At 46.4% G+C, this 14133-nt stretch overlaps 1 protein-coding gene across 1 annotated transcript in view; it reads left to right on the top strand.

Moving 5' to 3' along the window:
* Positions 1–14133, top strand: part of PREX1 (phosphatidylinositol-3,4,5-trisphosphate dependent Rac exchange factor 1) — a 219947-nt gene that overhangs the window by 141289 nt on the left and 64525 nt on the right. The window contains exons 11-13 of the mRNA XM_065414327.1: positions 5002–5102; positions 9261–9364; positions 10488–10537. Coding sequence (XP_065270399.1) covers positions 5002–5102; positions 9261–9364; positions 10488–10537 — 255 coding nt within the window. The remainder of the gene's footprint in view (positions 1–5001; positions 5103–9260; positions 9365–10487; positions 10538–14133) is intronic.

Below are 14133 nucleotides of genomic sequence, written 5' to 3' on the forward strand. Positions count from 1 at the left end.
ATTTTTACCATGCTGGAGCAGGAGGTTGGGGTGTGGGAGGGGGTGAGGGCTCTGGCTGGGGGGGAGGGCTCTGGGGTAGGGCCAGGGATGAGTGTTTTGGGGTGCAGGAGAGGGCTCCAGGCTGGGGCCGAGGGGTTCGGAGTGCTGGGAGGGAGTTTGAGTGCGGGAGGGGGTGCAGGGTGTGGGCTCTGGGAGGGAGTTTGGGTGCAAGGGGGGCCCAGGATTGGGTTGGGGTGCAGGAGTGGATGTGGGGTGAGGGCTCCAGGAGGGGGCTCAGGGATGGGGCAGTGGTTGGGGTCTGGGAGGAGGTGCGGAGTGCGTGCTCCGGGAGGGGGCTCAGGGCTGGAGCAGGGGTTGGGGTGCGGGATGCGAGCTCTGGGCGGCGCTTACCTCGGGTGGCTCCCAGAAGCGGCCGGTATGTCCCTGCAGCCTCTAGGCACAGGGGTGGCCAGGGGGCTCTGCACGCTGCCCGCACCCGCAGGCGCCACCCCCACAGCTCCTATTGGCTGCGGTTCCTGGCCAATGGGAGCTGCGGAGACGGCACTTGGGGCGGGGGCAGCACGCATAGCCTCCCTGGCTGCCCCTGTGCCTAAGGCTGCAGGGACATACCGGCCGCTTCTGGGAGCCGCGCGGAGCCAGAGCAGGCAAGGAGCCTGCCCCTTAGCCCCGCTGCACCACCGACCAGACTTTTAATGGCCCGGTCAGCAGTGCTGACCGGAGCCACCAGGGTCCCTTTTCGACCGGGCGTTCTGGTTGAAAACCGGACGCCTGGCAACCCTAACTTGAGGGTAGATTAGGGTGACCAGATGACAAAGATGAAATATTTGGGGGGGGAGGGGAGGTGTGCCGTCGGAGGAAAAAAAAAAAAAAGCCGGCGGCAGAGCAGCCCTGTCTCCACCCGACTCTATGGTGGCCGCAACAGCTGAGCGCGCCCCGGCTTGGAGCTGCCAAGCCCACGTGCTGTGCTAGATCCCCGGGGCAGCCTGGCTCGCTTCCCGGCCACCCTCCCCACCATGGGCGCGGCGCAGGAGGCTCAGGCCTACCTTGCCTTCTACCCGGGGCTCGGGCGGAGGGAGCCGCTGCGGGATCTCTGCTGGGCCGTGCTCACCTTCCTGGAGAAGCTGGACTGGAGCAGTTTGCAGGGTGAGTGCTGGGGGCCACCCCCTCCCTCCAGGCTTGCGCCGCCATACAGCTGATCAGTGCAAGCCTGGGAGGGAGGAGGAATGCGGCGTGCTTGGGGAAGAGGCGGGGCCAGGGCAGGAATTTGGGGAGGGATCCAATGGGGCAGTGAGGGGGCGGGGCTGGGGGCGGGACCAGGGCGGGGATTTGGGGAGGGATCCAATGGGGGAAGGAGGGGCGGGGCTGGGGGTGGGGGGCAAGAGCCCCTCCGGGCTCCGCCTGTGCACCGGAGCGGAGGGCAAAATTGCTTGTTTGTCCTGTGTCCCGACCGAACATTGGTCGGGATGCGGGACAAACAAGCAAATATCGGGACAGTCCCAATAAAATCGGGACATCTGGTCACCCTAGGGTAGATTTTGCTGTGTGCTGGTCCTCTGGCTAAACTCTAGAGTGGTGTGCCCCATTCCAGACATACAGACCTGGGAGTGAAACCATGTGTAGACACCAGGGGGCAGACCCTCAGTTGGTACAAATTGTTCATTGATTTGCGCTATGACAATTTATACCCTATGAGGATCTCCCCCTCCCCCCCCTCAGATCTGAGAGGGAAGCTACAGCCTTTCCAGCTTCTGCTTTTTTTGTGTAGAACTAGATCCCTGGAGTTTGAGGGACTCCCCAGTATAAAACAGTTCTCTTTAAGTATAAAACTAAGAGCTGATGGGGAAAAAATAACTGAATGCTGCTCCGAAGACCCTGAAGCCTTTAGCAAAGTGAGATGGTTTTCTTAAGTGCTACCTTAAGATTTCTATGGATTTTGGTTCTCAAGCAAAATTAGTGTTTGCTCTGTAGGCTTAATAAACTCTGAGAAGTATGTGACCCAGAAATATTGGCAGCTGCTGGACTGTTGCCAAAAAAACATCGGTTTGAAGCTAAAGAAGGACAATCAAGGAGGTTACAGGATGATGGAATTTTAACCTCATGCACTTGTTAGGCAGGAGAGGGCGGGGTCGCATGGATTCTGTTAGTGCAAATGCATATGGCGATAAGGGAACTGCATGTGCAAATGGCCAGGTAGACAGCTGAGTGACCATTTGCACACACAGTTACTTGATTTCCATGACTTCCATGTTGCAGGTAACTTCGCCTACAATTAAATTGCATGTTAATTTGTGCACTAAATGTGTTTGAACATCAGTGTGTCTAATTCGGTCTCCCATGGGTCCCTGGGGCTTAGTTCCTCATTTCATTTGCTAATGATCCCTTCTGGCAGACAAGGAGCAGCATTGACTGGCTCAAAGAAAAGACACATCCCACCCTTCTTCACCTTTAATCCATGGGGGAAAGCAAAGGATCCCCTGGGCTCCAAGAGGAGTTCATAGTGTTTGTCTCTCCATACAGGAGTTATTTCACATACTCTTTCCCTAAAGAGTTAGGTGCCAGTCTTCCAACCCTCAGCTTTTATTTGTGCACACACAAAATCATGCATTGGCAAGTATGCACCTGGACTTTGCAGCTGCAAACACCTCAGGTTATTTAAAGGGCATGTACAAACATTAAAATGTGCAAACACCTGTTAGCACACAAGTGTATCATTTGCGCCTGCAAAGCCTATTGGGAGCTATGTCAGAGGGATACAATGGAACATGCATGCAATTTTGCAGGCACATAATTAGGTAGCACAACTCCTATTTCCAGGAATGGGAGTGAAGCATCTGATTCCCACCCATCTCTCTGATAGTTTATTTTCTTATTCAGAATCACTGGGAGACCAAGATGTTGGGCCTGATACATCACTGTTTTACTCTGGTCTTTTTACAAAATGTTGGTTTCCATGAGATTATGCTGGTGTAACGAAGCAGTTTTGTTGCTTTCGTTTTGCCGTTACAATTACATGGTAGTCCCTCAACAAGCTGAAGCTGTTTTTTATTGTTGTTCTAAAAGCAAAACAGTTACACTACCTAGGCTGGGATGAGTCAGCCCGTGATAAACACAGAAAGACTAAAAATGCTGCAGTAAAAGCCCATAATTGGAGGCACGGATGCTGGTTTTGATAAGCAACAGCCCTACACAAATTGGCAGACACCCAACTGGTTTACTGAACTCAGAGTTCCCATATGTTGCTCTGCTTTCAAATATTCCTTTTGTTCTTTTCGATTAATTTTACACATTCTGGTGTAGTCCCTGATTAAACTGACAAACTTGCTAGGTCCCCCAATGGCACTGCCAGTGTCCCATTCATCAGGCTGGCAAAGTTTATATTCTCTATACACACTGCCACTCTAGTTGAGTCACACACAACATAGCTAGCTGTATTCAGAAGTTTTCCTCTGCCCATGTTTGCAGCTCTGCCTTCATCATAGAAACAAGATATGTGTCAAAGCACTGTGGTTCACCTGCTCATTCAGCATTAGTATCCCTCATACCACCAACTTTTAGTAGGGTAGGAGAGATTGATAATCATTTAATTATAAGACAGGCCCCAGCTTTAATGCAGTGACCTTAAATTAGCCTATCAACAGGACTTGAACTCACTCTGAGTCTACTCTCATTTGTAACGATGTAACTCTATTAAAGATAATGGAGTTACACCAGTGCAAAACCAGTGAGGGAGCGAATCAGACCCAATGAAGTAAGATGAATATCTCTTTCAGTTCAAGCCATGGACATTGCTTTGATGGATACCAGGGTAAAAATATCATTTTCCTGTCTGTGATTTATTGTTTTTTAAGGGCATCAATATACTTTCCTTTCCTGCTCTCATTTGGGAGTCTGGAGTGCTCATTAAAATAAGTCCCTGTTGTAGCCCTTTTTGAACCAATTGGATCTTCTTTCCCTCCAAGTCTGCTAGTTATGGAGAATTAAGGGAAATGTTTCCCACGGGAAATGCAGAGTGTTGTTAGATGCTACCGGTGTGGTGCTCTGCTTTCTCCTATGTTGATATCACTCGGCTGCGTGCGTGTGTTCCCTCTGTGTGCTGTTCCAGCTCTGCAGATAGCTGACACGGCAAACCCGACGAGAACCCCCAATGACCACAGACTCTAGTAAGGTACGAAGGCACCTCGGCCAGGTTTATTGCGACCTTGGACACAATTGCAGTTCCCCGTAGTTTACTTAGTCTACCGGGCATACTACGAGAAAGTGCCTCTTGGCAATGGACTCAGCTCAGTCAGTGGCAGGACTTTCCACTGCCCCCTTGGCTGGACAAAGATATCCACTCAGGGATGCATTCTTATACACAGATACAAACAAGTTACACATCACTCCTGACGAATTGAGGTGCAACCCCTCTATGCAGCAAGGTACAACCCCTCTACGTAGTAAGGTGCCGCCTCTCACCTTGTACATGTTGGTTCGAACAAAACAACACTATTCATCATATTCCCCTTTTGGCCCTGTCATTGGGATGGGTCAGCCTGTTCCTTGTTGTGTGTGGAATGTACAAGTATGCGAATGTTCTGATATCTGGTGTCCAGTACCTTTTAGGTATGTCTCTTTTTGCAGCATCAGCCCTTTCCTTGCCAGCTTCTGTGAGCAGGGCCTGCCTCTGGCTCACAGCTTAACTTTGCTTTATGTTAGCAAAGTCTTGACCATTACTTTAGTTCAGGCCTTAGGCCTCATACCAGGCCTCTGATACCAAGGTTTATATCTCAGGGCCTCCTCTTACTACACATAGCATTTCCCACAGAAATGTAGGCAATCCAGCTGTCTAGAAGAGGCGCCGTCATTCCCTTCTGTGTACTGTAGCCGAAATGTCGTGTAGATGTTAATGCGGTGCTTCAAGAAGAGAGTCACCAGTGGTTGGTTAATGCCTGGCAGAGTCATGTTTGCTTGCCCTTAGGGAGAGAGAGCTAATTGCTTTTGCTATTCTACTTCCCCTTGCAGTGAGTTTGTATCCTGGCTCATGGAGATTGGGGAGATAAGCAAGCCGGAGGAAGGGGTCAACCTGGGACAAGCCCTGTTGGAAAATGGCATCATTCATCATGGTGAGTGCTCTGTGTCATAGCAAGGTGCCAGATCTTAGTAAGACACTGGAGACATTGGTATAAAGGCACTTGCAGTTGTTCACATGACATTCAAGCAGCTTCTCTCAATGTTTGCATCAAATCCTCATTGTCCCACTGTGAGAGGGCATTTAACTCCTACTAGCATTAATGGGAGTTATACACATGAGGGGGCCACCTTTGTGGTAGTTGTGTCATAACATAATGACTCAGCATCCATCCTAAGGCAAGGCTGCATCTCTCCAATGACAGGCTGTGTGACAGTCTTGTGAAAATCAAGGCCGTCTCTGAATCTGGGATTGGGTAACAACCCTAAGTGGCATATGGAGGAAAAGTGACCCTTCAGTTTGAGACAAATGCATTACAGAGTAAGTGGATCCTTTCTCCATGCCTCTTAGCTGTTTTACTGAGCAAAGGAGTAGAAGGACAGTATTCCAGGTGCAGTGCCCTCATCTATGACAATCCAAGCACTTGTGTTCCTTTGGGTAAGTGCACTCTGAGGGCCAGATTTTCAGATTTTGGATAAACAAACACATCTAGTCGGCCATTTATGCCTGTAATTACTTGACTTGCATGTACCATCTCAGTAGTTGCGCGCGCGCACACACACACACACACACACTGGCCGAAAAATTGTGTGTTCATTTGCACTTAGTATTTTTAAAAATCCAGCCTTGAGCAACAAGTCCATTCTCGATGTCTGCTATGGAAAGCGAGAGAGGAGAGCCAAGTTGTGCAACTCAGGAAAAGACCAGAGACTTGAGTAACAGGGTGGGGTCTGTGGCTGACTGAGTGCAGAGACATTGGACAATTTCCCTTGAAAAATGAGGCTCAGCCTGAGGAGCTGCAGAAGTTAGGAGTGTTTTCTCATAGACACACAGTATTCTTCTTATGCCGTGAGATTCCTAGCCATAGAGTGAGGTAGTAATGGGGGCGGGGGAGTATTTGTCCTTTCCAGCTCACTTTCCAAGCGCATATCTTTTTAAAAGTGTCATGTGACTTTGTTGATGAAGCCCAGGAAATGTTCCTTCTACATGAAATCGTAGGGCAGATTTTTAAGGTTCTGAGGCCTCTTTGTATGAGCAGTTGTGTGAGCATTTGCACACCTGACTTGTTTGAAAATCTGACCCACTCCCTGTATTTCTAGTAAAGCATGATTTTTCTCCTGCTTTTTGTGCCCTTCAAAACCCACATTTCTCCTGATCTTTCCCATTCTTTTTCCATTTCAGAAAGCAGAATAACTCAGTCATGTACAATTTAAACAGCAGGTGCCCCATTTCTAGCCATTAGGTGTATGTGGCTGGAAAATGCTCCTCAAGGGAATAAGGATTTTATTCCTTAAGGTCCTAAATTTCCGCGCAATCTCTAATCCAGTTTAAATAGGGGAGCTATTTAATGAGACTAGTATTGCTTTAGCACTAATCTGTTGGCATTACAGCTCCACTAGGGCTTCTTCCAGGTGATTATAACAGTGTTAAGAAATGATGTCTGTTGTCTTCTCTTAATCAAAACACAGGGAAACCTTTATTTGCTGTGTGCTAATACCAGCAGCATGAGATTTCCCCATGCACACACACTTCCACCGCCCATGTGCAGACACCTTCATTCGTTTGCACTCACTATGAGAGCCCCTCTTTCAAAAATGCTCAACTCCCATTTAGGCAACAAAATAAGCGGCCAGATTTTCAAAAGTGCTCAGTACCCCGGAGCTCCCATTGTGACACTGATGTCTTATTTACATGCCTAAATAGAAACGGAGCCCTAATTGTCCTTGAAACTATGACCCCATGTGCATATGCACACAGATATCCCTTTGCATGCATACCCATACTCTACACACACACTCAATCGCTTGCACAGCACAAGAAACTCTTCTGAGGATGCATGATCCAGTATTGATATTTTATTACAGCTATTCAAGCTACTATAGCTGACCACCCTGGCATTGGTCTGAGGTTCTTAGATATGATTTAGCAATTGTCCCAACAAAATCTTCCAGCACAGAGAAATTAAAATAGTTAAATATTACACTCCTCCAGAGGCCCCTGACAAAGAGCAGATCCCTATGACTGTTTAAAATATTGCCTGTATCTAGAGCTCCTATTGTCACTGTCTCCTGGTGACAATTGGTATACTTTAGAAGGCACCTTCAACCCTATTTTTAGCTGAGGAAACTTCCCTTGTAATTAGGCTTTGAGTTTTACTGACATGAAAAGAGTCACAATATCCATCTCTTTATCTTGAATTGAGTTAAAACCAAAACACTGCAATGTAGCCCCACATTAGGCAACGTGTCTTATCTTTTGTTTTTCCTTGGTATAATGTGACTGTTGGGAGAAAACTGCTGATTCTCCTAGCCTGCCTGACCTCCTCTGGGAACAGGACTCTGTGCAAGGCAGAACAGACCCATAGCAGATCACAGACTTGCAGGAGTGCTGAGCTTTGTGCATTTTATCACTTTGCTTCCTCCTCATCTCCTTTAATCCTGGCTCCTTTATCTGAGGCTGCTGATGTGTAAGTGACAGCCTGGTACACATAGCAGCGAACTAAAGGAGTTTCATCAGAACTTTGTCCTAACCTGTGCCGGGCACAAAGGATCAAAGAGATCTCCCCGCAGGACCCATTCTCAGTCAGATTCAGAAGTATCAGACCCAGAGCATGCAGACTCTCAATGAGGGAAGAGTCAGCAGCCATCACAGAGGGCATCAAAAATTCCCCATGTATGAAAAGACTTGAGAAGCTTATGAACATGATTATATGATGGGGTTGCCTTCAGTACCAGGAGACTGGACTTGATGAGCCTACAAGTCTCTTCCAATCCTATGTCCTGTGTTCCTATGTCAAAACGGTGACTGGATTCTGCAACAGGGAACCAGCGTCACTCTTTGAAATTTTATACAATCTTTAACGCCCCGCCAAAGAGAGCAAGCAGCATTATAGACACCCGCAGAACAGGAGGTAGATTATAGGTAGTTCTTCCCCATCCCCAAATATCCACAAAAGAACAATCTTTGTCTTCTAAGGGTGGGGCCTGTCCACTGTGCAGCTCAGACAAAAACCCGGGACTAAACTGGCTCAGGCTAACTCAGTTTAAACAGCTTTGGCCAGCCAGTGAATCCCCATTCTCGTAGGCTGGCCAAACTGCATCTAAATTGAGCTAGTCTCAAATAGTTTTAAACCACATTTTAAGTCAATTCATCAAGCACGGTTCCCAGCCCAGAATATAGGGCTTCAGAAAAAGGCCTGGGGCTACCAGCTAGTTTTGGTCGGTCATATGACTCATTCGAGATAACAAGGATGACTGGAACTGCTCACTCCTCTCCTTCATCTCTACCTGCTGCTTTGGTTGCTCTGTTCCCTTGCCCTTCTCCTTCCTCTGTATTTGCTTTCAGTTTTGGACTCATCTTTCCATTTGGGACGTGTCCCTATCCCCAATGAATCATATTCTGCTTCCTATGCTCACGTCAAGTCACCATTATAATACAGCATGGACCAATAAGATCTCAGCTGCACCATTGCAGAATGGCCATTTTAGCAAAGTAGTGTCTGGAGAGCACCATTTAATTACATCAGTGAGCCCATTAACACCTTATTAAAAACCAGTGCTCTGGTGGAAGAATCCGTCCAACATCTGTATTTCATCTCACCAGTATGCTCTCTCCTTTAGGAATTGCAGCAGATCCCTATGTCAGAGCCTTGGGCAGCTGCAAAAATCATTTCATTCATGTTAAAATGACTGTTGTAGGGTTACAGAATCTGCAAGGGCCTGATTCAAAGCTGATTGAAGTAAGTGGAAAGACTCCCATTGACTTCAATGGAGCTGGTTCCAAAGCTGTAAACAACTGAAACAGGTTTGATGGAAGAGAACAGCATTTTGCAGGGTATTTCACTTGACTGAAATTGCAACATTTTGGAGAACCATCCCTTTGGGGCCAGACATTCAGAAATGTATCTGTGCAAGGTATGCACAACAGCAGGACTGGTAATTGTGTGTGTGCAAACCTGACAATGTGAGCCTTCGTCATCAGAGGGACTGTAGAAAATGGTAGATTCTTTGCGTGCAGAAATACTGTGCTGTCATAATGCATGGCATGGGAGGAGGCATAGACTGATTATTAATTACTGCTCTGGTGGTTTCAGTTTCAGATAAGCATCACTTTAAGAATGAGCAGGTGATGTACAGGTTTCGGTATGATGATGGAACGTATAAACCAAGAAGCGAATTGGAAGATATCATGTCCAAGGTACTTGATCTCCCTTGCAGGTTGGAGCCTGATAATAACTCTGAATAATAGTTATGAAAAGTGTCTTTTTTACATCTGTTTGGCCATGACCAGCACTATAGCACACTGTCCAAAGCTAGTAAAACCACTAATTTGTATCATTCTGCCACCATGGTAGTGTAGGAGACATTCTCCCTCTCGTTCCCCATCCTGCCCACTTTTCATGCCATTTTGGATTATTCTATTGATTAGGAGAGAAAGCCAGGCCTAGTGATAAATTATTATTATTATTATTATTATTTACATACATCATGGTTGCACCCAAAGCCCCCAGTCAGGATGAGGGTGTGAATTCTGTAAAAACACAATAGGCTAATTTATACTAGCCGAAGCCTCCTTCCAGTTTAAGAAGAGAGGTGATGTAGCAATGGTGTGTAGATATTTAGGGTTTTTTTAATGATACTTACATATATCTAAGGTGAATTCCAGTGTGATCCCCATCTGCCCCTCAATCTGTTATTAATTGGCTGATTTCTTATGGCCATCACTTCAGAGGTGGTTCTTGAGGAAAGATCAGGAGGAGAAGAGGGGTAATTCCATGGGTAAGAAGCAGCATAGAATAAGCTGAGCTATTCGTGTGAGAAGCTGATGTACAAGGCTGCCATTGCTGGCAGAGCAAAGGAGGTGGAGTGACACAGTAAGAGACAAGTGTGGAAAAGCTGGGAGAGAGGTGAGAAGGTACTTGGAGGTGAAGACAAGAAGCTCACACTTGGTAAAATGAGACTAGGGGAGCCAGTGAAGGGGGACTCAAACAGGGGTGTGATTCAATCAGAGTGATCTTAGCAGCTGCAGTTTGCATGGGCTGGAATGGGGGTGGGTGCTGGAAAGGAGGACGTTAGTGGTAGAGAGCAGAAGTGAAACCTCAGTGCCACGGATGGGAGAGAGATTGTTGGAAGTGGAAGGGGAAAGAGAGGAGAAGGAGAAGAGTTTCTAGAAACATTTGATCAGTCTAACTCCTGATGAGAAGATGTTGTCCAGGGCCATACTACTGTAGTTCCAGAGCTGCTATAGCTATTCAGTATGGTTTTTAAAAAACACTGGATCTGGTGCATAATTATAAAGCCACATTTGTTTTGTTCCTTAGGGTGTGAGGCTCTATTGCCGACTGCATAGTCTTTACACTCCAGTGATAAAGTAAGTTCTGCTTGTCTGTTGTGTCTGTCTTTCTTAAGGGGGTAACATGCTGCCATTTGAAATCTTCTCTCTTTCTCCCTATAACCTGGAATGAAACAGTTTGCTCAGTTTATCCGGGCTCCTTTGCTACCATCCCATCTCCACAGCTGGGATTAGCAGAGGTGCTTCTGCTGAAGGACCGTAGAACTGAATTCAGGAGGGCTGGTCTCAGGGCCATTCTGGAGTCTGCTCTCTCTACCCATTCATTACAACCCTTAGCTTTAGAGCATTTATTTACCCCAGGTATATTCCTGAGTTTGGGGTTAGAGTGGGCATATTAATAAGTGATGCCTGAATCAGGACAGATCATGGAGGTGCATCTGTTGCTGTTGCTTGTTGCAGGCAGTATTGTTTGTTTTGTTAAGTTATGTAAACTTACTCAGAGGCTGAAGCAAAGGTCTCATAAAAAACCACGAAGGGATAAATCCTGACCTTGGCAAAAAACTCTTACTGACTTCGGCAGGAGGATAGCCTGGATAGGGGCTTTGGAATTTGACCTTGTGTAACAAATATCAGCCCAAGGCATAGAACTAATTGAGGTGCACTAGTTAACCTGCTTCCAAGACATCGGATTTTTAAACCTTAATGCCTTAATGGAACGTCCAGATCCGCAATTACTGAAGCCTGTGTCATGAGCCTATGTGAGGTTCGGAATGAAGTGTTTGGATGTCCTGTTCCGCTGCCCATGGTTGAGAATGGGACATTTTCACTCACAGGAACTTTCTGTTTTAAGGTTCATACAATTTTAATGACAAAGAATAACCCCTGGGAAAAACAAATATAGGGTATGGTTGGAGTCCCAATTTGATCAGAGTTGACCTCCTGTCCCTGAGTTGCTCAGGAGATGTTCCACGGTGAAAGATACTTTTGGCATGACAATGCTCTATCTGCAGAATGGACACACTTAATCATAATTCTGCCTAACTGAAAAGGCAATTACCCTGGAGGGTGATGCAGCCGTGAGTAGGCAAAGTGGCAATGTGTGTGTGTTTGTGTGTGTGCCTCATCCATTAAGAAATTCATATGTAAAGCGGAAATAGCTAATAGTAATGTGAGCCAAGAAAAAATGTCCCTGACCTCAGGGTCCCTACAACATCAGATGGATTGTGCTGGATGCAGCAGTCTCATGAGATAATGATCAGCAAGGAAGAAATACCACCACGGGTCCATCTTGTGGCATTTTAACAATGCACCATTTTTGCTACCAGGAGATTCTCTAGCCATCCTTTTATTTCAAGATTAATCCAAGTTTATGATGGGATGGAATTAAACGGAGTATGACCTGGTACTGTGAAAAATTACAGCCACTGAAAACTTTGGGCTCCTCATGGATAGACTTACACCTTCAACACTCTCAGACTCTTCTTTGAAGCCCACCGTCCTTCAAACAAACTCTTCTTACCATCTGCCCAGGGTGGACTGATGTCTTCCACTCCTGAATCTCTGATCCTCCTGCTTAATGACAAGTCTCAGCCTGTCCCAGCAGGCAGCAACCTGGCACCATTCAGCTGTTCGTTGCCCCAATACCCACCTGTTCTGCCTTTCGATCACTGCTCTGTCTGGCATCTTCTGATCCTACCGTTCCTGCTGTCATAAGCTTCTGGTTGAGGAAGCTCACTTTTCAGAGCATGCTTAACATTCTAACAAGCTGGGAAACCTGCTGAAACTGGAATATCTGGGTGTAAATGCCCAGAAGTATTGGGGGGGAAACAAGAAGTCCCTGATTTTATGACTCTGTGGATATTTCCTCTGTCACAACCCTAATCCGTTCCCTTTACTGAAAACACAGTGGCCTCGACACAGCATCTGCCTTTGCAGTTTGTTCCCACCCACCGATGGTTTTACAAAGCTTTGGGGCAAAATTTGATGCTGCCCCACTGGCAGCAGAGCATGTCTTACTTTGGAGAGCGTTGCCTCAACAGCAAAGTATGTGAGGAGGGTGTCTAAAGAGAAAATTGTTAGATTTGTGGAAGACCGGCAATAGATGATTGACCAGCTAATGACGGTAAGGGTCATAGCAAGAGTATTTGTTTATTCCCCTGGCACTAGTGTGTGAGTGGTAGACAACACTTCCCTGTGTTATGGGGGCAGTAGGTATCATGCTACTTTAATTTGTCTGAGGCAGGGCGACTGGCTGCGATTCAGGCGTTCACACAGATATGTTTCCATATTGTGGCCACTCATGTAGTGGCATCACCTGCAGCTGATGTGTCAGTGAGTTTAGGTCCAGACATCCTTCCTGAGAAGCATTTAACTGGCAGCAGTGAGCAACTGGGCCTTGGACCAAGAGCCCAAAGCTAATGAAATGTTAGCCCTTTCATCCCAGTGTCAAAGCTCTCCCTGTACTCTGCTGTCCAACATTAAAATGCGAGGAGCCACCTCTCACAATCTGGAAAACCCTATTCATTAGAGCTCAATATTTTCATACTCTGCTTTCTTATTCTGACATTTCCAAAGCACATTTGCTCATGATAAGTGTGCGAGAGGGGGAAGGTGCCCACATAACTCCCACAGCTTGGGCTGGACTTAGTGCATTACTGGAAGCCAGGCCAAAAAATGTGTGTAAACACTATGGGGAAAGCTTTTGTTCTGAGGACACACATTTCTGGAAATGTCACGCTGTTTTTTCAAGTTCTGGAAGTGTTACTTCCCCTTCTGATTTCTTACTTTCTGGGTTATGCAAACATGCAGGTTGGAGTTATTTAAAACAGCCAGACACAGCACAGTCGCATCTGTAGGTGACCAGTAAAGGAAAAATGTGGGTAGGGTGAATTTTAATTTTAGATTTTTTCTTCTTTGTCTTAAAAAATCTTTTGTATAGTTTGGTGCTAATGAAAGGGGCTGAGTTGATAGCACCAGAGAGTAAAATCTTCTCTTGAGCTATAGAACAGGTACATCCTGGAAGTAGCTGTGAAAGTTTCTCCCACAAAACTGTGCCAATCGACCTCAAACCTGAATTGGAAGGACCACCTCTGGGTTGAGAGGGGAGTTCATCCTCCATGGCCCATTCAGCAGTTGGCCTCTCTGCTGAGACTGCCAACAAGAGCAAGCCAATTAATGCAAATTAATTGCAGTAATGGCTTTTGCAATGTGGGACGAGGAATTGGATCAAGTTCACCAAACTCATTTCACCCAGGCCAGTGAACAGCCATAAAATGGAAACAGCTTTCATTCACTACTGCCCTGGGATGTATTCGATCCAGTGACCTAAAGGTAAAAGTCGTTCTATCCCAATGTCCTGAGCCACCTAATCCCCCTTGCTTTAGAGACTTGAGACAAATTTATTTTCATAAAGACCCAAAGCATCAATTATTTCCATGATCTTGGAACTGGAATGGACAAAGCCTCTAAGGAGCAGTGAGTTATAAATGTATCTTTTCTTTGTCTCAGGAATGGTGCTGCTCTAGATGAGAGCAGGAGTGTAGAGGTGCTGGTCCATATTAGAAGTCCTATGTACTGGCAATTCTAAAAAACACTGTATTTGACCTCTTCTCCCTGGATATGGTGGGAAATAAAATCTAAATGCCAAGTTTCAGACAAATGTGGATCTGAAGCTG

Source organism: Emys orbicularis, chromosome 12, assembly GCF_028017835.1.
Source record: "Emys orbicularis isolate rEmyOrb1 chromosome 12, rEmyOrb1.hap1, whole genome shotgun sequence".
Taxonomy (NCBI): Eukaryota; Metazoa; Chordata; order Testudines; family Emydidae; genus Emys; species Emys orbicularis.